The sequence below is a fragment of the Rhinolophus ferrumequinum genome, chromosome 13, assembly GCF_004115265.2.
Source record: "Rhinolophus ferrumequinum isolate MPI-CBG mRhiFer1 chromosome 13, mRhiFer1_v1.p, whole genome shotgun sequence".
NCBI lineage: Eukaryota > Metazoa > Chordata > Mammalia > Chiroptera > Rhinolophidae > Rhinolophus > Rhinolophus ferrumequinum.
In genome coordinates, this window is record NC_046296.1 from 37,732,340 (window position 1) to 37,757,326 (window position 24,987).

The window sequence follows — 24,987 nt, forward strand, 5'->3', positions numbered from 1 at the left end:
AGAAAAATCATCTGATACTCCAGTCCTCACACTAAACACAAAGCATTGGCAGTCCATCTCTGTAGGAATTTGAAGACTGCAGTACACTGTTGGTAACTATGACAACCACAAAACCCAATCCCAGTTCAATTGTTAACTAGGTTGACCAACACCTGTACACACTAACAACCTGACAGAAGTAGAGGCATGTCTATTTCTCAGTAGAAATATTATTTATCTCAGTCTCTCTCATTCTTTCACAACCAATCTAAAATTATGAAACACACAAAAAACAGGAGATAAAAGTCACCAAAACCAGACCTAGGGATGGACCAGATATTGAAATTATCAGACAGATACTATAACTATAATTAATATGCTTATGGATCTAGTGGGAAATTTTAGCAGAGAGATGAAGGACTATTTTTAAAAAGGCAAATGCTTTTATGTTAGAAATAAATGTTAGAAGTAAAAAATATGAAGAAGTCCTTTATCAGGCTATCAGCAGAATGAACATAACATAGGAAAGAATGAACCTGTAGAAAGATCAATTGAAATTATCCAAACTGAAACAAAGGGAGAAAACAGGAAGAGAGGCAGAACAACTAAGAGGTGAGACAACAGTAAATGGTCTAACATATTTTTACTTGGAGTCCCAGAAGTAGGAAGTGAGCCACAAGAAATATTTGAAGAGGTAATAAGCAAAAATTTTCTAAATTTAATGAAAGACAACAAACCACAGATCCAAGAATCTCTTAAAAAAAAAAAAAGCAAGATAAAAAGAAAGAAAAACACACGTAGGTCAAACTGCTGAAAAGTAGTGATAAAGAGAAAAATCTTGCAGACAGTAAAAAAAAATTACAGAGGAACAAAGAATGGCAGCAGACTTCTCATTAGAAACTATGCAAGCCAAAAGACAAGACAGCAACATCTTTAAAGTACAGTAGTCCCCCCCTTGTCTGCGGTTTTGCTTTCCACAGTTTCAGTTAGTCATGGTGAACTGTTGTCCAAAAATATTAAATTTCCCCAACCATAGACATTGTCTAATCTTCAGGTCCAACCATTGATGCTGTCATGGCTCAATGATGCAGGATCACCCGAAGCAGATGATCCTCCTTCCGACATGTCGTCAGAGGGTTAATAGTAGTTTAACGCTAAGTCACAATGCCTACATCATTCACCTCACTTCATCTCACCATGTAGGCATTTCATCATCTCACATCATCACAAGAAGAAGGGAGAGTACAGTACAATAAGATATTTTGAGAGCGAAGAAAAGAGTGATCACATTCGAAAAGAGTGATCACATTCACGTAACTTTAATTACAATATATTGTTATAATTGTTCTACTGTATTATCAGTTATTGTTAATCTCATACTGTGTCTAATTTATAAATTAAACTTTATCATAGATATATATGTATAGGAAAAAACAGAATATAGGGTTCTGTACTGTCCACAGTTTCAGGCATCCACTGGGGTCTTGGAACATATCCCCCATGGATAAGAGGAGACTACTGTGCTTAAAGAAAAATAAAAACTGTCAACCTCAAATTCTATACCCCGCCTCGACAAAAAGATTGGAAAACAATTTCATTGCTAGCAGACCTGAACTATAAGAAATGTTAAATAAACTTCTCCAGGGAAAAAAAATTGATACAAATAGGACATGAGGATTAGTCAACTTTTTCTGTAAAAGGCCAGATAATAAATAAAATGGCATAATATTATTTGAAGGTAGACTATAATAAAGATATATACTGAAAACTGTATAGCACTAAAAAAAAAGTAATAGCTAACAAGCCAATAGTAGAGATAAGAATGAATCATAAAAAAAATACTCAATCCAAAAGAAGGCAGGAAAAGTGGAGAAAAGGAAAAAAAAACAGCAAACAGAAACAAATAGCATTGTAATAAATTTAAATCCAACTATGTCAATTAAATTAATGTAAATAGTCTACACTCCAATTATAAGGCAGAGATTGTCAGACTGAATAAATTATATATTGATACAATGATAAGAACACTATAGAAATTAATAGAAAATTGGAACATTAAAAAAAGTAATGTATGTGCCTATTGTAGACTGAACATAATTCTGCTAGATTTATATCAATACTCAAAATAATTAAAAACACCTCAAATGAAAGCAAATGATGAACATAATTAAGCTCAAGCAGAAGTAATCTGACGTGGCTATTTCTTGTCTTTCTTTGATTTCCCCTATTGTAAGGTCTCCACGTTAACTCTCCCCCACCTCCCCAAATACAGCAATGTTCATAAACACTGACCTTGCCATGACTTCTTTCCACTTTCTGAAAACATTTATTCAGGGACAGATTATGTCGAACAGAATTCTTCCAGCCTGTTGGTGCAGTCGCAAAATATGGGAAGTGGTCCAGAATCCAGCTATAAATTTCTTTGACAGGCAAACATTTATTTGGAGAGTGTTCTATAGCCATATAAATGAGAAGACTAAAAGAGTACGGGGGCTTTGAAGTTGCTGATTTTTTTTCTGGGTTCTGGTAGCAAGACGGTCCTAAGGATGGCACATCATCTCCCTCTATGTCATATAAGGGACTAACAATTGGAAGACCCTCACTTCCGAAGCTGAAGTTTGTTAGAAGATTAGTACTTTCATGAAGCCAGTTCAAGTTTGTGAGCTCATCATCTGCTGACTCACTGTCCACTAGAGTGGCCTTTGGCCTGGCAGCATCAACAGCTTCAGGCAAGCTTCCCATTTTGTAAATCTGGCTTAATCCTGCAACCTTTTCAGCTCCTGGAGTTTCAGCTCTGTTTTCTGGAGTCATTCCAATTATTGGACCCATTTACTCTTACAGTTCTGCAAAAAAGGAAATAATTATCAATCAGTGTAATACTTAATATTCTTATGTTTGTGGTAAAAGAAAATACATACTTAAATATCCACAAATCAGAGAAATTTTGCAATCAATTATTCCACAAAATATTTAAGCACAATATTTGTATAACAAAGACACTAAAGGTTGCAATACAAGGAAAAGAATTTATTTCATATTATTTGAAATGGCTGTAAATAAAATGTAGCATTATAACAGCATATGTATGTGTGATATAAACAAAATTAAATAATGTATTTTGAATATTTATTAAAGTCCCTAGCCCACAGTAACTGCCTAATAAGTAATAATTATTATTATTAAAATTGAACAGACTATTTCTTTGAATTATAAGACTTTATAATCTATTCATTTTAAGGACCTATGTCTTTAGTATAATAGTCATACATATTGCTCAATACAGAAAATAACCAAATTTAAAATATTGCTTAAATAATAACTCTAAAGAAATGCTTTCCTCAAATCTGAAATATTTATTATAAAGAGATAAAACATTTCTAATATTTTTATAGCATATCATACAAAAAGATAACATTTCTTATTCACTAAATTCATTATCAGCTAAATTATATTTACTATAAATTACTTCTTTTGTAAATTCCAATACTTTTTTTAAATTCCAGGATTTTTAACTTTGCATTCTATATTATCTCATCAAGTACTGATACTGAAAAGCTGACATTCTCTTATACAGTTTGAACTGTCACTGTAATTTCAAAGAGAAAAACCCAGTTTCTAAACTATCCTTTTTTATTTCTATTTTCTCAATTGACTTTTGTTTTGCTTTCTAAACACACTTCAATTCAAAACACTTATCCTGGGAGAATAACTGACCAAAGAGGAAAGTAATAGCACTAACGTGCTATATACTTCATTTTCAATGGTCCATAAAAGTACTCATTTCTGAATTCAGTGGAAAACCTTGTTTTTCATTATCCTATTAAATTTACTTATGCTTATATAACTGAAGTAAGAGAAGTACCTCCAAAGTTTTATTCTGCTTAGACTACGACTATAACTGGCAGGTTACTCCAAGAATTAAGAGAAACGGTTAATTTTGATGTAGAACAGTCTATCTGGGTTCTGGTAACTCCTAGCAGATGTAGTCTCAGAGCAGTTAATTATCAACAGCATTAGCTAATAATTTGGGGGCCAGCCATTGTGTTAAATGCTATACACTGTATCTCAATTAACCACCAATTAAACTCTATAAAGTAGACACTATTATTAACCCAATTTTATAGATGAGGAAAATGACTCATAGAAACATCCTGTCTGAGGTCACCTGGCTAGTAATTGGAAACACCGGAATTTAAAGCCAATCAGAACGACTTCAGAAATAAAACTCTAGCCACTACAATATCCTGGTAACAGTATATATGCGTACACATCACATGAGTCCCAATAACCCAAACTTATCCATTTAAAATTTTATCATTCTTCTCTCCATAGCTAGTTCCTATATATCACGTATACCTATAACTTCACACACCAAAACACTGTGAAAATGAAAAGATCAAACTATAAAAAATTTGGTTTCTATTTCAATTATGAAAGCCACACATACATAAACATATGCACATGTGCACATATGAGTACACAATATATTTCAGAGATGAGAGCCTATCCTATGTAACTGACCAAATTGTTCATTTACAACAAAGTCTTTCTACCCATAATTTTAAAAATGTGATGGATGAGAGATGAGAATTCATTGGTTAAAGAAAGTCTTGCTTCCTTTTTAAAAAATAATAATACTCTTATTATGTTTCCCCCAAAATAAGACCTAGCTGGAGAATCAGCTCTAATGTGTCTTTTGGAGCAAAAATTAATATAAGACCTGGTCTTATTTTACTATAAGTTGGAGTCTTATATAAGACCCGGTATAATATAATATAATATAATATAACATAATATAATATAATATAATATAATATAATATAATACCCGGTCTTGTATAAGACCCGGTCTTATATTAATTTTTGCTCCAAAAGACACATCAGAGCTGATTATCCGGCTAGTTCTTATTTTCGGGGAAACACGTAGCACTTTGTGTCCAAAGGAAATAACTAATTTCTAATTGCCCACTTTTGCCTTTTCACTTATATCTCCATTTATCTTCAATCAAACATAGAAAATAGAGTACCAAATAACACTGGCTAACATTTACTGACATATTACTATGGTACAGACACTATGGGCTTTAAAAATGCATCATCTCTACTTGACTCTGCATTTCTACTTGGCTTTACATATGGTCCTTTCTTTCCGACGGTGAATTCCATTAAGGGGCAAGAGTCTTTTACTTTTGTATTCCTAATGAATCTTAACAAAATGTTGGTCATAATTAAAGCACCCAAAGCATAATTAATTTAAACTGAAATTAACTTACAATCAACACAGATGATATCTACTATGCACCGAGAGCTGTGCCACCTGTCGTAAGAGTTATTTTATTTTAGAAACAACTCCTTAATGCTAGGAAACATCCTCACTTGGTACCATACGGAAATGGAAGTGAAGCAAGCCATTTGCCTCAGGTGCTAAAGCTAATAAAAAGTAGAGCCAAAATTATAAGCCTGCCTGAATTCAATATGCAAGTTTTTTGTCCATTGAAGTACACTAGGAATTTATATTTTAGCAATACTACCTAAAACAGATAGATATTGACATTCTCATCAGAAACCAATTTAGATGCTTGCAAATATGTTATTCCTCTGAATTACAAGTTTAGAATAAAATCTTATCACTTTAAGATGTACTGCAATATTATGTCAGCAAATATGCCAAAGATCACACAAAGTATACAGTCAAGCAAAGTTAAAAAATCAAGTACTGACACTGAAAGGCTTACATGCTAATCTTAGTAAGGTTTGAACTGTCACTGTATTTTCAAAGACGGAAAAGAGCTATTGCTAAACCATCCTTTTAAAATACTTTATAACACCATCCACTTAGAACACTAAGTCCACCATAATAAACAAGCAAAGGATCTTTTCTCACAAATAAATATATAAATAGAAAACAAATATACTAGAAAATATTCAACTTCACTGATTATAAAAAATGCAAAAATGTAGTATTAAATATAATGCAGCACAGTACCTGGTATGTAGTTAGTACAAATATTAGTAATAACAATAACATATCTATTTTTGCCCAAATTAGCAATGGTTTAAAAAAATATGTAATACATAGTTTGGGGCAGGGAACTAAGCCCATTTTGGAGGGCTAACTGGCAATATGCACCTAGAATCATTAAAAATGTCATATTCTTTGACCCAGTAATTCCATTTATGAGGTACTTCAGTGAAGTACTCCTACGTAGGGAAAAAGATTCTCTTCTCTCTCTCCCTCTCTTTTACACCATGCACACTCACAAAAAGACGTTCATCCAAGAATATGAAAGATAGTAGAAAACAATAAACAACTTACATATCTTTTTATAGTTAAGAAATAGTTAAGTAAACTAAAGTACATCTATCCAATCCAATATTTAGTAGCCATTAAAATGACTTGAAGATTGTGAAGTAAACAAAAAAACTTATTAAGAACTGGTAAAAAAAAAAAAGTAGAAAATATACAAAAAGCTAACAGTGGTTTATATTAGTAACTTGGCAATTTTTTTCTTTGTTCTTCTGTTTCCCAGTATTTCTTTAATGTGTTTATTATTTCTATAGTTTAAAATTAAAACAAACTCAAGGGGAAAAGGTTGTGCTAGATTATTTTTAGTTGTAGTATTTCCATTCCACAAAATCAAATCACAAAAACGTCCCGGACTTATCAAAGGCCTCAAGTCAAAAACAGAAACCACCCTCAGGTGGTTGGAGCTCCATGCTCCTAACTCCAAGGGCTGCCGGTTCAATTCCCACATGGGCCAGTGGGCTCTCAACCACAAGGTTAGCGGTTCAACTCCTCGAGTCCCGCAAGGGATGGTGGGCTCCGCCCCCTGCAACTAAGATTGAACATGGCACCTTGAGCTGAGCTGCCGCTGAGCTCCCGGATGGCTCAGTTGGTTGGAACACGGGCTCTCAACCACAAGGTTGCCGGTTGGACTCCTGCAAGGGATGGTGGGCTGCGCCCCCTGCAACTAGAAAAAATGGCAACTGGACCTGGAGCTGAGCTGCGCCCTCCACAACTAAGACTGAAAGAACAACTTGAAGATGAACGGCACCCTCCACAACTAAGATCGAAAGAACAACTTGACTTGGGAAAAAAAAAAAAAAAGGCCTGGAAGTACACACTGTTCCCCAATAAAGTCCTGTTCCCCTTCCCCATTAAAATCTTTAAAAAAAAAAACAAAAACAGAAGCCACCCTTTATATTCTTAGTACAGCCTATTCTGTTATCAAGCTTTTCTGTCACACAAATTAGCTCACTAATAAATAGGGGAATGATTTTAGTACAATGTGAAAATCACTTTGGTTTGTACATGATTTTTCCCAGCCTATGTTTTTGTACTACTAAATAACAATAGCTGAACCCAAAGTAGGCTAACAATGGAAAGCAGCAAGCTGATGAAAATGCAGTACTGTACACAATTCTCATTCAACCCATGTTCTACCTCTTGGCACAGCTTGGTCATATGCATTTTCCTGGAAGTGCTTAATGAGCTTTCAAATTCTTTATGCATTTTATTCTGGTCTCTATAAACCTGTATCTTCAACACTTCCTAGTGCACACTTCTACCAGGCTACCTTCACCTTTTTTTAAAAAATTGACTATAGCACTTTTTTTATTTGTAAAAAACTTAATAGATCTTATAAAATATTCTAGAATTCTTATTAAGATTTATTTTTGATAGTGTTCTGGTTATAAAGCTTTATACGTTTTGGATGAGTTGACCCCATCAGCTGTGCACAATTTTAATGTTTTCAGAAATATACAATATGTAATATTACAACAGAAAGTTCTGTGTATTTCACACCATAATCAAGAATATTTTAAATTTTATTTATATGGAAAATTCTAGTTTTATGAGAAACTACTTTTTAAAATGAACTAAAACCATTAATGGAAGGCAGATCATTAAAAATGTGCATGAAAGTTTACTTCATAAAGGAAAACAAATAAAGAAATAAAAGGAAATCTGGGCTAGAGATGTAATATTTCCTTTGATTACTCTTTTAAGAAAAATACTTTAACAAACCACATATAATTATTACACATAATAAATGTCACTCAAAATAAGGACTTAAGGCAAAGCGAACATGACAGATTTGAAAAATGTACTCTAACTTCTTAGGTGTATAACGAGCATAACCCAAGTAATGACTACATCCACTAATGAACCAACTTCTAAAACTAAGGCATTGTTACCAAAAAAAAAAAAATGTAGGTAAATGTACACGACAATTTAGCAAAGTACACATTTGTGTTAAGACTCCAAATAGTCTACATTTTAGAAAGAACAGTTTCCTCTTACAGGAGAATTTTAAAAGTGGAGAGTTCAAATAAACCAAGTACAATCACTCTGGAACCCGTCTAGAGCTTCACTGTATAACAGCTATGGCAGTTATCTTGAGAAGAAGGCTCAGGATTAAAATGTACCATTTTTTTCACAGCTATGCAGCTCACGCATCTTTCAAAGGTGTCTACATATTATGTTCAATATTAGTGATATTCTACACTAGGACAAAAACACAATTCCATATGGGAATTCTTAGATCATTTCCCAAAAGGTTAGGGAGCACTTTTGCTTAGGTTGGTATTAACACTGGTATGAGAGGAAATGCTTGACAGAGACTAAATGAGAAGGGAAACAAAGGCAAAGTATTTTCAGTATTATCTAAAACATAAAAGGTTGCATTATACAGTATTAGAGGTGTTGCCCAAAATAACTAAGAAAACTTCGAAACAGAAAACAGACTCTCTTTGATCATCTTCTTAAAACTCAGACTTTCTATTACCATTTTCCTTCTACTTAAAAAGTGGTTTGCTGGTAAAACTTTCAGGTTTTCTCTGAGCATGTTTATTTAGCCCTTGTTCTTGAATAATATTTTTGCTAGCTATAGAATTCTAGCTTGAACTACAATAATTCATAGTTGTTAGATTTCTTTTCACTGAGTATATCATTTCATAGTCCTCTACATCCACTATTATTGAAACCTAATAGTCCTTTGAAGATGTTCTGTGTTTTCGCTTTAAATTTTCCCTTTTATTAACCTCTTTTATATTTTCCATTTTGATGCCTGTGTTACATTGTGGATTTCTTCAGTTATCTTTAATTATATCAATTTTTCTTCAATGGGGTCTATTTACTTTTATCTATTCCTTGAATTTTAATTTCAATTACTGTGTTTTCATTTTTAGAATTTTTGATTCTTTTACAAAGTGTTTCCTCTCTTCCTCATTTTTAAGCATTCGTTGAACATACTATATTTTAGGTTTTACATTACATCTGATAATTCCAAGATGGGAACTATTTTCAGGTCTGATGCTGCTGATTCTTTTATATTGTGCCGTTTCCTTAGATGGTTTGTAAATTTTTGTTATAAGTTAATAATCATTTTCATTAGAACTTGACCAATGGCAATTATTTGATGATGATGATCTGAGTTGCTTCTATCAGGCTCCTGGGAATAGTAACAAACCAGGACCATTTTAAATTTTGAGCTTGAGGTTCAGTGTGAATTCAGGCTGCAAACCAGTGTGAGTGGTGGTGTGTCGTAATAAATTTTCAGTAGAGAAAAATTTCAGTAGGGAAAAATTTTTATTTTTCCCATTAGCAGAAATATTCTAGAAAGATAAATTTCTCTGTTATCCTTGGGTACACTAAGGGAAAGAATTTCTAGATCACTCTTTACTTAGAAGGTACAGGCCGTATGAAACGCCAAATAAATGGGGAAGACTATTTCCTGCTTGATGCTTTACCTTGGCTGTGTCTGGGCTTTGCTTCCTGATCCATGAGCCCCACAGGCCATGAAAACAGAAGCTTACTTGATTTGATAAACCTCCTCAAGGCAATAGCCAGCTTCAGCTTACCTCACTAGGTTTCCAATTAGCGTTTGGTCTAAATATTTACTTTTGTGCAAGAGCACTAATGCATTTTATCCAACATTTTAGGTTGCTTTCAGCAGAAAGGTTGCTCCAGGTATTTAGTTCGCCATGCTGCTGGAAACAGATGTTTACATTAGTTTCTGATGGCAATATTTCTAACATACATTATTCTGATCTTAGAGCATTGTTTCTTAAGTTTCTTCTGCCTCAGCACTCGAGGAATTGCCTTACTCCTATCAGTAAAAGTGGCTCATTGGGGTGGCCGGATGGCTCCGTTGGTTGGAGCGCGAGCTCTGAACAGCAGGGTTGCCAGTTCAATTACCGCATGGGATGGTGGGCTGTGCCCCCTGCAACTGGGGATTGAGGACGGCGACTGGACTTGGAGCTGAGCTGTGCCCTCCACAACTAGACTGAAGGACAGCTGCTTGGAGTTGGTGGGCCCTGGAGGGGCACACTGTCCCCCAATCTTCCCCAATAAAATTTTAAAAAAATGTTGCTCATTATGACAGTGATTTCCAACTGGAATTAGGTAGAGGACATTTCCCTGGAGATTGAAGGTAATTATCAAAAACTCATGCAGATTTTTTAAAAAAACGATGCTTGTGCTGATCCCTTTTTAAAACCATACTCTTTAAATACAGTGAAGATATTTTAACCCTTTAACTATGATTTAGGTCCATCATTACAAATAAAGACTTCATAAAGAATAATCCTTATAGGGGCTGCTCAAGTATATAGAACTATTTGACACTTTATCAGTGTTTCTCAAATCAGGGTGTTCCAGGGATATACTCTGGGGGGCACAAGTTTTATAAATTTTCATTTTGTGCTTTCACTTAATAACAGCATAAAAATGTATTTTACCACTTTCAAAGAGAAAAATGAAAAGACTTTAAAAAAAAAAAACTACCTGAGGTACTAAATTTGGTAATTCTCAAAATGGCATCTGTAATTCTTTTCTTTAGAAGCAATCCATATATTATTCAAGTTGAGAAATATTGCTCCACACTAAAAGGCCTTTCCACTGCCATGCTTGCGTTACTGAATTAATCTGCTTAGTTCTATGCCCTAGTCCTCATTTGTACTGTAGTCACTGTACCTGATTATACTTACCTAAAATCCGTGAGGGCAGATACATTTCAGAATTCAGAATATTTTGGATTTTAAAAAGGAGCTGCAATGAAAATATGATATGCTGCGTGGTATGTCACTGAAGTCTCAGGCAGCACCCCATAATAAACATATTAATATTTCTGAAGTAAAATGTACATTCACACTAAAAGGGTACCACCAATAGTGTTAGTTCAGATGTTTTGCCACTAAATAGGTTAAGAGAAAACTTTTGGTTTTTCAGAGCATTTTGGATTTCTAAACCATGGAGATGGAATTATATGACCATTATTTGCTATAAACTAGAAAGCCAGATAAATTTCATTAGAATTTCATATAAGATAATACTAAGAAAATCTGGTAAGGGTAAAGAGCTCTCCTTAGGTGCATGAATTTAAAGCACAAACTTTGAAATTTTTTTCCCTTCAACTATTTAGGAGTCTCTTTTTGTCTGTGGTTTAACAGAAGATGAAGAATAAGTAAACTGATAAGCAGATGTATTATGAATTCTGAAATGTCAAAAGTGCCTAAATGTATATAGGAATTTAATATACATTCCAAAGGCAATGTATTAGCCAAATTGGATTATGATTACAATAACTCTACAGCTAGCACTGTGGATAAAAGGTAGAGAAAGAGAAGTATAAGAATATACTATTCAGAATAACCTCTCCTGGTCCTTTTCTAAGAGCTTCAAAAAGAATCCTCTTGGGGCGACCGGATGGCTCAGTTGGTTAGAGCGCCAGCTCTGAACAAAAAGCTTGCCGGTTCAATTTCCGCATGGCATGGTGGGCTGGGTCCCCTGCAACTAAGATTGAAAATGGCGACTGGAATTGGAGCTGAGCTGCGCCCTCCACAACTAGATAGAAAGGACAACGACTTGGAGCTGATGGGCCCTGGAGAAACTTTCTGTTACCCAATAAAATTAAAAAAAAAAAAAAAGAAGAAACCTCTCTCACTCCTACCTACACACATGGCTCTGTTGTCATAGTTGTTATTTTATGGCAAAATAGTATAAAACTGTAAAATGAAAGGCTTCTTTCTTGAGAAAGGAATTAATACATGTAACACCTAGGAGATATTAAACAGAAACTTGAGGGGGCAGTATATTTGAAATTGTGAAGGGTAAGCAATTCATATAAAAATCATAAAAATAAAATCTAAATCATTCTTCTTGGTATCATCACATCTGGAGGCAGTGAAGCACAGGGTTAAGGGCATGAGCTGTGAAGAGATATTGCCTAGGTTCAAATCCCAGCTCAGCTACTCAGTAGGCTATAAGACCTATCAAATTATAATTCTAACAGTACTTACTTTTATAAGATTGTTAGTACAAATCAAATGAGAATAAAATTAAAGCACTAAGAACAGAAGTAGAGATTAATATACAATAAATACTAGCTATGGAGATGGTAATTATTATTAATTTTTAAAATTATTACTAGCTTTCTTCCTAAAGTACTAGGTTTATAAATGCAGTATCTCTCAAATATAAAAATTAGGGTACAAAAGTCAGTAACAATACTTTGTTTCAAAGCCTGGAAATTTAAAAAAAAATTATGGTATTAAGGATGGGTCTCCCTTATGACCAATGACACCCAACTGGCAAGGAAGCCAACTGAAATAGGTCTTCTCAGAAGAGTGCTGCAATAACAGTTTCATCATTTTCTTTATGATGCGACTTTCACTTCCTTATTCTATTTGTGTCCACACACTTTGTTAGGTTTTGTATGTCAGTATTTTACCAAACATGCTACATGACAGAACCCTTCAAATCTTTCTAGTTTAAATAATATAAAAGAACTTAAACCATATAAAATTTTAGAACTTTTTTAGTATTTTATTATTTAATGGCCTTCCAAAGTCTAAGTTCCTTTACTAACAGCTCTGCCTGATACTAAAATTCTCTCTCTCTCTCTCTCTCTCTCTCTCTTTCTCTCTCTCACACACACACACACACAATTTATAAAAAAATAAAGAAAATAATTACCCTATCTCTGAAATAAAATGTTGAGTTTTCACTAGTAATGACATTTTCAATAACAACAAAAAACAGTGGCAAATATAATGCTATAATCAAAACCATATAGGTATATATATATCTACATATATAATTACATTCATTTGTATCCAACTAATTCAGAATCTACTATCCTGTTAAAGAATTCTTATCAAGTTAAAATATTCAAAATAATAATTTTTCTCTACTCTCAACATAATACTTTAAAAATATGGGTTCGTGAACATAAAATTTAATGACAAAAAAATCAGGCTCTCAGTCCAGCAATTCTCATGAATGTAAAAAGTTGTTTAGTGTATACTTTAGTAAGTAATATAGCTCCATAGCAAATAAGGAATAATTGCAATTAACTCAGTTCTATTAATGATGTTTAATACTTTTAAAAAGTCCTTTTCAAATTATATTATTGAATCTCTTCATGTTACATCTTTCAATTTTAATTAACTTTTTTTACCCATTATAATTCTTAGAGCCCTAAATCTGTTATCATTTGCAAGATAATTTTTTAATTGTTAAAAATTTATATTTAATGAATTATATTATCTAAGAACTCTTACTAGGAAATAAAAAATAACCCTGAAAAAAGATTCAGATCAAAATAAAGCGATAGCGACAGGCAATTCTTATATCACAATGCAAATTTATTCCAATTTATTTTTTCCTTGCACCCCCCCCCCCCCAAGCCCACCATTGAATATTTCTTTCCTCATTACCCAGAAAGGGTAATAAGAACAATCAATTCTTTTTTTTCTAAAGAGCTTTTACTACACTGGAGTGAAAAGGAACCATGCCATCTGTTATGTTCTACCAGAACTGGGAAGAAGTTGAAACCAACCCTTGAACAATTATACCAAGAAACCCTGAAGAAGACTTATAGTCAGTTCCATGTTAAAGCAAGGGATGATCAACCTTGAACTACATGGTAGCATCTGACTTACAGATAAGTTGTTTCTCACCATTTTTACCCTACTATTCCAGCTTCCTACTTAAAATCATCTCATTATAAATACTTTAAATATCTGAATTCTTAAAGTATGTGACAAATGAGCATTACTTTTTTTGGTTACATTTAATTAAATATATTTACAGTTTCTAATCGTCTTTTTTACATGATCTTAAGACACATGGAAACTTTATTTTTATTGACTTGCCATTTTACCTCCCACCAAGAACTTAACATCATCAGTAAATCAAACAATCTCATAAATGTCAAAAGAACAACCAGAGAGTAGGCCCCATCTCAAATTTGTGGTTTTCCTATCCAATCACTTTAAATTAACCAATATTAAAAACCATTTGACTTGGGCTAAGATAACCCTGGCAAAGGGGAACTATTCACTTAGTTCAGATCACTAAACAATGTTTTTCATATAAAAAATATCTATAACAGAGCTATGGCATAGCATAAAATCCAAATGTTAGTGCATTTTATTAGAACCGCCTGGCAATTACCTCAGTTCTTTAGTATAATTTAAGTTTTGCCTCGGATTGAGATATACTATATAATAAAAGAAATGTCCATTCAATTTCCCTCTCCTTTCCTTACCTCCAATCTCCTTAGGAATGAACCATTTTTATTAACTATAATAAGGTATCATTTCTCAGGACTGGAAGCCACTGCATATCCTAGATTTATTCAACAGTATAATAAGCTTATTATAAGCTCAACATAATCAATATAAAATATTTTAGTAGTTTAGTAAATATTCAGATACTAATGATTTTCTAAATCTTGAATTATTCATTTTTTAAAAAGGAAAACAATTTTGTTAATTTATCACATTCGTAGCAAAAATAAAGTGTAACATTTGAGCACATTATTATTTGCAAAGCATTGTGTAATAAACCTAAAAAATGCTAGCACTTTAAAGATATTCTATTAACTCAAAATATCTGATAACTTTAGTAACACTTAGTAATAAAAAAAATAAGACATAAATGGAAGGAACTCACAACCTTTCCTATTGAATTAATACATTCTTTGTTTTAATTAAGATTCTCAATTATAAATACTGTCTATCCCATAAAATCCAATACTGAGATTAGAGGGTAGATTCAAAGCCCAAATGTATTGCAAAAAGACGTATGTTTGATTGTAATGCTACATGATGTCATGTATCCAGGACAACTGAAGCATTATGGTCTCTTAGGGATAAAACTGCCTCTTGGTCATAGATTTAGGTGACACAGCATGTGATCCATTGTCTCTAAACAAAAATTGTGTGCAGCTGCATTTTCCAGTCAAGAAAGGGGGGTGGGAACAGAATACAAAAGGGTCAAAGATTTGTCTCATAGGAAAACTGTTTTTCAAATAGGAGTTAAAAAAAAAAGAGAGAAAGAAAATTGAGTACAGAAAAAAATTCTGTTGTGGTAACCTTCTACTGAATCCACTTTTCTCCTACCCTAACTTGCCCAGATACACTGTATAAACTATGGTTTAAATGCCACTTCTATCTAAATAATTTTGTACTATTTGTATACAGTATTTATAGAGTTCCTCTAAACATTGTTGCAGCATGTCAAAAAAAAAAAGTCTAAGTAGTTCATCAGTTTCTTGGGGAAGTTAAAAGGAAGCAATTGCTTTACAAGTAAAAAACTGAAACATATTTGCTTCTAATGAAGCCTGATATTTTCTGTATAAATACCAAATACTTTTCTTTCCAATGAATCCCTAGCACATAACCCTGCCTTTCACAGAGAAATACTGATTTTAAAAAGCAGTACCACAGAAGATCTAACTTGTAAACTTCTATTAGTATCTAAAATATAGCACTAATTTACATGTTATCAAATATAGTAATAGAAAAGAAGCACTACTAACAGAGTAAATCTAGCTTAGAAAACCTACCTTCTCAACTTTTAAGACTGCAATCAATGGGGTGTCCAAACAAAAATATGTTAAAGGCTGAAAAAACTGACAACACGGAAATCAAAAAAACAAAAATATTCACTAATGGAGGAAAATATCATTAGCATCTAGAAGTAGTAGTAGTATCACCTGTGCTACAAACCATATAGTCACTGGTGAGCCAACCAGCACTTTGGTTCTTTGACAGCCTTGTACTGCACTTAAAACCTGAAAGACAACAGATCTAATGTCCCAAAGTACAAAGGTAAATTTGGTTGGCATTTGAATACAAACATGGTATTCTTTGTCATCAAAATTTATTTAAGTGTAATATGATTTTCAATGCCTTGACTGTAAGCCATAATTATTCAGCCAATGAGTAAATCTCTTACAGCCAATTAAACTGTTCGAATGAAAATAAGTATCTTTTCAAAGCACAATCATGATCAGAAATACATTTAATCAACGCATCAAGTGATAGCCTACTTAAAGGCCTCAGTGTCAAATTTGGAAAGGAAGAGTAAAACTTAGTATAATAAAACTGTAGTGGTTTATTTAAAATACCGATTTTATATGTAATTCTATAAACAACACAAAAGTATGATTAATTTAACGCAGAATTAAGTCCACTTTAAGTAGGAAAAACTAACTCTATATGTTCATTTACTGAAATAAAATATATTTCTGCTAAAAATTATTAAAGATATTTGTTATTAAATAGATGATCTCCAGAACACTTTAGAAAGTAACACTTGCCCTAATAAACATTTAAGTTTCTGAATAAACTTAAATGGAATATAACCTAAATTCTAAGTGGCCATATCAACTGCAGCTATATACAGCTAAGCAGTCCTACTCAGCACTACTAGTGGACAGGATGAGCAACTGAGCAGAGTTTAGTCCCACTTGATAATATAAAGAATATTGAGCAGTGGCTGGTTAGCTTAGTTGGTTAGAGCGCGGTGCTCTTAACAACAAGGTTGCTGGTTGGATCCCCACATGGGCCACTGTGATTTGCGCCCTCCACAACTAGACTGAAACAACTACTAGACTTGGAGCTGATGGGTCCTGGAAAAACACACTTAAATAAGTAAAAAAAAGAAAAAAAAGAATATCGAAAGAGAAATGGCTGTTTTTCTTCATGGAGGTAGATCAATGTTTGTCACAGTTTTTTGTTTGTTTTTTGTTTTGACCTGTTGAGTTTGAGATGTTTGTGAGATAGTCAAGTAAACGGGGCATTTGAGATCTATGTGATCTAAAATTCAGGAGAGAGGTCTGGTCCGGAGATAGATTTTGGAGAAGTTAAATCTGAAAGCTGCCCATCTCTCTCCATTTCCACGGTTATACTGTTGTTCAGGTCAACACCATCTCTCACTGAGCCACTACAATGGTGGCCTACGTGAATGGTACTCCCTATGGTTGTGTTCTGCACAAACATACACATTGGCTCTGACAATAACTTCCTAAACTAGTCTCCCTGCATCTATGCCTGATCCTCTCTTAATCTGTTCTCAAAAATATATCTAGAGTAATCCTATAAAATGCAACTCTGATGAAGTCCCTTTCTTGCTCAATCCATCAAGGGGACCCCATGGTCAAAGTCCAAAGTTCTTAACACTGGATACAAGACCCTGCATGACTTAGCCCCTGTGTAACCTCTCTGGCCACATCTTTCCCTTGTTCTCCCTACTTTAGATTTCTGAATAGGCCATGCTTTCTCCTCCCTAAGGTCCTTTACAAATGCTACTCCCTTTGCTTGAAACACTCTTCATGTCACCTAACCCTGGCTAACTGCTATTTATTACTCACATCTCAGCTTTTAAAAATCTTAAAGAAAACCTTTTCTAACATACCATACAAGAGAGGACCCCAAATTATATTCTTCCATAATATGCTGTATTTTCTGATAACATTTATCACATCTTAGATGGTTTAATACACCTTTCCTAACTGACTAAAAAGCTTTATAAGGAAAGAGTTGGTTGTCTGGTTTGTTTGCTGCTCAAATATTTGTTGCCTGACAGACCTTGGTTCTAGCTCTGCTACTACATAACTTTGACATCTATAAAATGAGATGGTTGGACTTTCATTCTAAACTAATCTAAATGCTATTAAAAACTGAAACTCAAATATTACTAGTTTTCCTGAAAATACATATGTGGTAAAACCTACATTTCCTTCCTATATGTACATTTCCTACATGTCTCAGTGTGTATGTATAAATTATATACACATAATTAATGTAAATGTGAGAAACAGTACTTTCTTACATTAAAAAATACATTGAATGCTTACTGATACCATACATCATTTTAAGTGCTTCACTAGTACTAACTCCTTAACCATCATAACAACCCTACCAAGTAGCTGCTATTATTAGTGTCCATTTTCCATGTAGAAACTGATAAAGACAGATTAAATGGTATGCTCAATATCACAAACCTTGAAGTGGCACAAGTGGGATACAAGCTCAGGGAGTATGGCTCCAGAGCTCACATTCTGTACTACGTTAGCTGCCATCCTGCCTAGATTGCTTTGTAAGTACAAAACGAAAACTGAAAAAAAGCACATACTACCTATCATCAATAAATCTGACTCAATACCTACATCCTCAAGCTAATGCTCCTCTACTTGAAGTTAGTCCAAACTAGACTAATCCTGTTCAAATACTTCCTGTGCATTTCTCTATTTATGTGCTTGCTCCTACTATTCTAACATCTGGATTGTCTACCTTCCCTGCTACAATTCAGCCAAAACACTAATATTTAAGGCTAAACTTAATGACAACTCCTCCATGTAATTCCCACCCTAACCTCTTTTAGAGATTGTTTTCTCTCTCCTACTAGTGTGTTCCAATTGCATTTATGTCCTCTTTTTACTGTTGTTTTATGTCTCAATAGCTCAAAAGATATACCAGACATGAAATTACTTCATAAACACTAAAGATCTATAATTTATAAAGTACTTAATCCAGACTAAATAAAAAAACCCGGTGAAGGAGAGTAGAAAACAATGGACACAACAGCTCTAAGCAGAGTACTTCAAGCAAATACAACCTAGTTCTAACTTGTTGCCAACAAGATTAAAAATGCAAAGGGAAAATTATACCATAGCGTTAAAGTTTTCTTCAACTAAACCAAGATGATATTTTTATCATGCTATATGGAACAAAAACTTGAAGGGTGAAATATGCTTTTAAAAAATATTTACTGCACAATCAACATTCAAGCACAAAATACTAAGCTAGATATTATGTTTTCCATTCTGCTTTGTGATCTTTTCACTTCCTAAATTTCAGTTCTCCACTTACATATTTGGGAAATAGTATTCTCACAAAAGAAAGCTTTTTAAACATTAAGTATTTTAATTCCATCTGAATAATATGCTATTTTGAAGTAATAATTGAAGGAAGTCGACAGTAAATCCATTTGTGGAAAAGTTTACAAAAACAAATAGAGGTAAGTTTATTAAAAGTTAATAGACACAGCATTAATAAACTTCCATTATGACTGTAAAACCCACCCACCCAATCCCAATGCATGGAAAAAGTTAGTTCCTATTTTCTCTGTTCCCACAGTACTTTTGAATCTATGTCTAGAAGGGTATGTCTCACAATTTACTTACATGCACCTGATTCTTAACACACAGAAAGCATTTGATATTCATTAAATGAGTAACTTCACCTTGTACAAATTATGTAAATCTTTTTGTTTTTCTAAACATCAAGAGAATTTCCCATTAAGCTTTCTAATTATTTTGTATTTCTAATTATCTTTATATAAAGGAAAATCAAAAACTAAATTCTCAAAACCATAACCAATTAATAATAAGCTGTTAAACCCAATTCTTTCTCCATAATTTAAGACTGGTCCTAGATGTACACAATGAAGGTTGGCTTTTAAATACTGGAAAAAGCTAAAGCATTAAATATCAAAGCAACTAACACCTATCTGCAACAAAAAGATAATCCCATGACCCTTTCACAATTTTCTAAAAGATCTTTAATAAATTTAATAAAATTCTTTCCAACTAAGAAGAAATAAGGCAAAACAACAGGTTCAGAGCTTTGGGACACGTAAAAATCAGTGGACAGCCTTAAGTGGCAATAATACCAGAAGAAATTAAAGTTTTTTGCCAAGATTTTAGGAAAAAAGATACGACCACTCCCCAAATTAAAATCATCAGGGAGAGGATTATGGGAAGATGGCAGCTGTGGTGGCAGAAAATTTTTGATTCCATGTGAATCTTCACATGAAAACAGAGCAACTAGAGAGCAACCCCAAAAACCCATGAAGTAACCTTTACAACAAAACTACTTGACAAATTCTCCCCACAAACCCCAAAATACAAAGGACTGAAACAAACCACCAACAGCCACAGACTTATTTTCTATCAGTGTCTAAGTGAGAGAAAGCAAAGGGAAGCAATGAGGTGTCTGAGAGACTTGAGAACAGAAGCACAAAATCACCAACAGGTATTCTGGAAAGCAATGAGACACAATTTGTGAGCAGAAGCTAAAACCACTGCAATAGTGGGTGAGTGCAGGGGTCCACAGCGAGGCCTACAGGCACCAGGGGTAGTCTAGTCCCTTAGAACTCTTGAGACTGACACTTGGGGGTCTCTTCCAAGATAGATCCTATACTTAAAGAGAAAGTACTAGGAATGGAAATAAAATTGAACAGGAGACAAACAAAATGAAAGAAAGAGAAAATCCAGATACAAGTGCCAGAGTAGAAGAGAGCCAGGATGTCTCAGAAAGCCATCCACCTTTTTTTGTTTTTAATGATGCACAAAAACAACAGCAGAGAACTCGGTGAAGTTAGAAGAGCTTTCTGAACCAAGCCTCCTCTTAGAAGTTCAAGAAAACCAGTTTCACACAAAGAAAGGAGTCAAAGTATTGATGTTGAATGTCATACAAAGTTACAGTAAGAAAAAAGAAACAGAAAAATAGTCAAACTCATAGAAGCAGGGGAGAGGGGGAAATGAGTGAGTTGTTGTTCAATCGGTATAAAGTTTCCATTATGCAAGATGAATAAGTTCTAGAGAACTGCTGTACAACTTATTGCCTATAGTTTGACATTGTATTGTACAGTTAAAAAGTTGTTTACTATGGTAGATCTCGTGTTAACTGTTCAAACCACAATAAAAAAAATTTTAAAAAATGAATAAAAAATAGGGGGAAAAAATAACATCCTACAGACAATGAAAGCATGCCAGAAAAAGATGCTCACAGGAGAAAAATTAGCTTCTATTTAAAAATGAGCTAAAAAAATCATATAAGACATGAAAAAAAAATGTATCAGATTTAGAAAAGTTCAGAAATCAAGTGACAGAGCTCAAGAAAGAATTTCAAATAAAATTTGAAAAAAATAATTTCAGAAATGCTTAAAGGAATACAAGAAAAAAATAAACATATAAGATAAAGCCTTAGAGAAACAGACTGTGAAAAGGAAGAAAGCAATCAAAAAGAAATAAAGAGGGAGGTTGGCGGCGGAGGGTACAAGAAGGCTTAACTATAGTGTCTACAGATACATACTTAGGTAATAAAACCAAAAAGAAAATTAAGTGATTTTCAAAAACATAAGTATAGTGGTTATTTTTCGAAGAAAGGGAGTTATGTTTGGGAAGAGAAACATGGAAGGGCTTCTAAGGTGCCTGGCAACGTGCAATTCCTTAACTTGAAAGATGGCTACATGGGTGTTGGACTTAAAAAATAATAATACATTAAGCTACACATTTGTTTTGTGTGGTTAAAAAATAATAATACATTAAGCTACACATTTGTTTTGTGTGGTTTTCTGCCTCTACAGTTTATTTTACAATAAAAGGAATAAAAAAGGAATTTAGGAAAATAAAAAATTACAGATAATTTAAAACAACTTCTAGATGTCAGATAATTCCAAACAACAAAAGGTTTTGGAATTGTCTTCAAGCTAACTTAACAAAATTACATGGCAAACCAAGACACCAATTTTCCCATAATGTTTTGTCCTGATGTTTGGCAAACAGGACAATGATTAAACATCTACTATCTTATTATATAGTATCTACCTATTTTATCTCTCACATGTAACACATGCTTTAGAAGTATTTGACATTTACTTATTCTTAGAATAAATTGCAACCAATATTTAGAATGTATAGAAAAGATTTTTTTCAGTTAAGATGTACTCTAAAACTGAAAACTAAACTCATCTTTGTGACAAACGTGGTAGTCTTAAAATAAATGCAATTAAATTCAACAATCATTTACCTAGCACATGTTATATATCAGGTATTTACAATTTAGTTGAAGGGATAATACATATAACAGAAATCTATATATAGTAAATACTATAAGAAATACAAAGTTCCATGTTTCAGAAGAAGAAAAGGTCATCTTACCTATACAATTGCATTAAAATTCCAACCAGATCCTTCTCCTATTCTTCCTATCTACCTTTTCCAATACTGGAGAATGATATTTCAAAGACCAAAATCCCCTTTTAAAAACACTTCATGAAGCACAGTACACAACAGGCAATTACAATGCCTTACTTGGACCAGGCAGGGAACAAATGAATGAAACTCATCTGGTGTAAGACAATAATGGAGACTGCCAAAAAGAAGGCAGCTACTTACAAGCTAGCCAATTACCACCATGTTAGGAACGTGAAACCAACATTGTCACAATGTTCAATTTTTCAAGAGATGACAGAACTCTAGATATTTCCTGTGACATGAATGAATATTTAAATGTTGGCAAATAATGCAAAATTAAAAAAAAATATTATAAGCCAAACAAAACATAGTTATAGGTAATGTTTGCCATAGTTATAGTTAATATCAGAAATGGGTCTGATATTAATATTTCAATAACTGGTCCCTAAATGTCCCCAATGAAAAACGGTTGTCTTCCTAATTCATAAAAGAAAAGTAAACAACTTTTTCCCTTATGTTTTCTTAGAACTTTAGTACTACTATCATTAGTCTGCTAGCATTAGCCAGCAGATGACAAAACGCACACCAAAAAGTAGAAAAGGAACATTTTAGTCACCTCAAAACTGCTCAACCATTTTTGGGTTGTGATTGTTTTTATCAACAGTTGAGCTTATAGTCATATGTCATGCTTCATATATGTTATATGGTCACTTTTTCTGTTCCTAAAATTGTTTCCAGATTGTATGACAGAATCAAATATATAAATGTATTTGCTCTTTACAAAAGAATACCAAGAAACTCCAGAAAAATCAGAGGCCTAATAAAATGTAAAATCTTTGGTACAGTAGCCTACAAGTTCCCTAAAAAATCTGGCTCTGTTTGCCACTATTTCACACCACCCCAAGCTTCCTGAATATACCATATTCTTTCATTCCTTCATGCCTTTACATGTATTTAAGACTCTCTATCCCATGTGTTAGAACTGCTGAAAGTCATCTCTCTGGGAGCCTTGAATTATTTGCTTTTTCCATTATGCATCCTATATAGAATCCTATTATAGAACTTAACTTGCTATTTATGATTATTCATAATTACCTGCTTACATTACTATCTCTGCCACTAGATCAGTAGTTTTCAAACTTTTAATGCTATCTCCCAATAAGAAATACATTTTTAGAGATCTACTATACACATACATATATAACTGAAACAAAATGAAATAAACTCTTTTATCCTTACCACATACAACACAGAAATTTTCTATTCTTTTTTTTTTTAAGAAATGCTGGTCACAATTTACTACACTGTTTCCATCATCTACTTAAGAAATATTGAACTAGAATATAAATCCTTGTAGGAAGAACCCCCAATACATTCATTTTTATGCTCCAGCACAGACCATTTAGTAAGCAAACGTTTAAATGAAAGAATATAGCAGCAGCCTGTACTAAAAAAGTGAAAAAGGCTTCAAAATAAAGCAGATCCATCAGTCACCAAGTTACTTATGCATCTTTGACAAATGACTTAACTTCCTTGAGTCCCAAGAAATAACACCATTTACTTCACTCACTGTAACAATAAAGTTAGTAGCATTCCTGCCACAGAATAGGATTCTAGAAACATCCGTTTTCTCACCTTACTCTGTATTCTCCCCTACTCCTTCCAGGGGATAGAGGAAGATGCAAGCATCTAATACTGGCAAACAGACATTTTTCAAAGACTTCAGATTACAGTACAAAGAACATGAATTTTCAAAGTCTGACAGACTTGTGTTCAAATACCCAGCACTGCATTTACATGACATCTTATTATGCTTCTTTATCTGCAATAAAAAATTTCCTGTAGGGTTGTTATGGGTAATTAAATTATATGTTCATGTGTCTAGTGTAATACCATGCCAGAACATAGGAGGCACTCAATAAAAGGTCATTCAATGATGATTCAATATGATTGTTCAGTCAGCGTAGAGGAGGTTTAAACTAGACTTTTAAGGATGGAGGAGCTGGACAAAAACATTGGGCAGGCATAACGAACAGTAAAATCTTAATTTACAAGAAATCTCTTCCCTTTTTTTTCTGTATTTCCTCTTTTAAATAAACCACATGGATATAAGCATATCAATTTCCTCACTTTTCTACCTCCAAAGTTATGAATATAACTCAAAATTATATTGTTTCGAAATTCTAATTTAAATATTAAATTATGCTCAGTGGGATGTACAATATAGTATGAAAGCTGTAAATGCATTAATACATTTCAGAAAGAATTTCAGTAAGTTCGAAGAGTGCTTTGAGTTAACCCAGTTAACTAGAAAAAATTAACTGAAATCCTCATTCAACAAATCTTTAATCAGATTTTATTCTCCTATAAAATTGATATTGTTTTATTAATAATATTCCCAATGAGTCCCAATGTTAGAATGGCATCACTCTTCTACTGTTCTATAAAGTACAAGTGACTCGCCTCCCAAAAATTTCAACACTTTCACAACTTTGATTAATGTTCTTATTTCCCTCAATCTCACTTCCTTATCCACAAATAAATAATTACAGCCTCTCATAAAGAAGAGAGCTCAGGGTCTGTGTTCTTTTCCTAATGTGTTTTCCACAACACACCTTTCAAATCTCTTCTCAGAGAAAAAAGGCTTCTAAGTGGCAAAAGCACCAAATACCTCTGAATATACAATCAAGAAGCCAAGAATTTTCTTATACCATTAATTATTTTCATATCTT

At 33.3% G+C, this 24,987-nt stretch overlaps 1 protein-coding gene across 3 annotated transcripts in view; it reads right to left on the reverse strand.

The window, feature by feature from the left end:
- The window catches only part of FOXN2 (forkhead box N2), a 51,104-nt gene that overhangs the window by 19,953 nt on the left and 6,164 nt on the right, over window positions 1–24,987 (reverse strand). For all 3 annotated transcript variants that reach the window (XM_033125233.1, XM_033125235.1, XM_033125236.1), the window contains exon 2: window positions 2,272–2,822. In XM_033125233.1, the coding sequence (XP_032981124.1) occupies window positions 2,272–2,808 (537 nt within the window). In that variant the 5' untranslated portion in view covers window positions 2,809–2,822. The remainder of the gene's footprint in view (window positions 1–2,271; window positions 2,823–24,987) is intronic.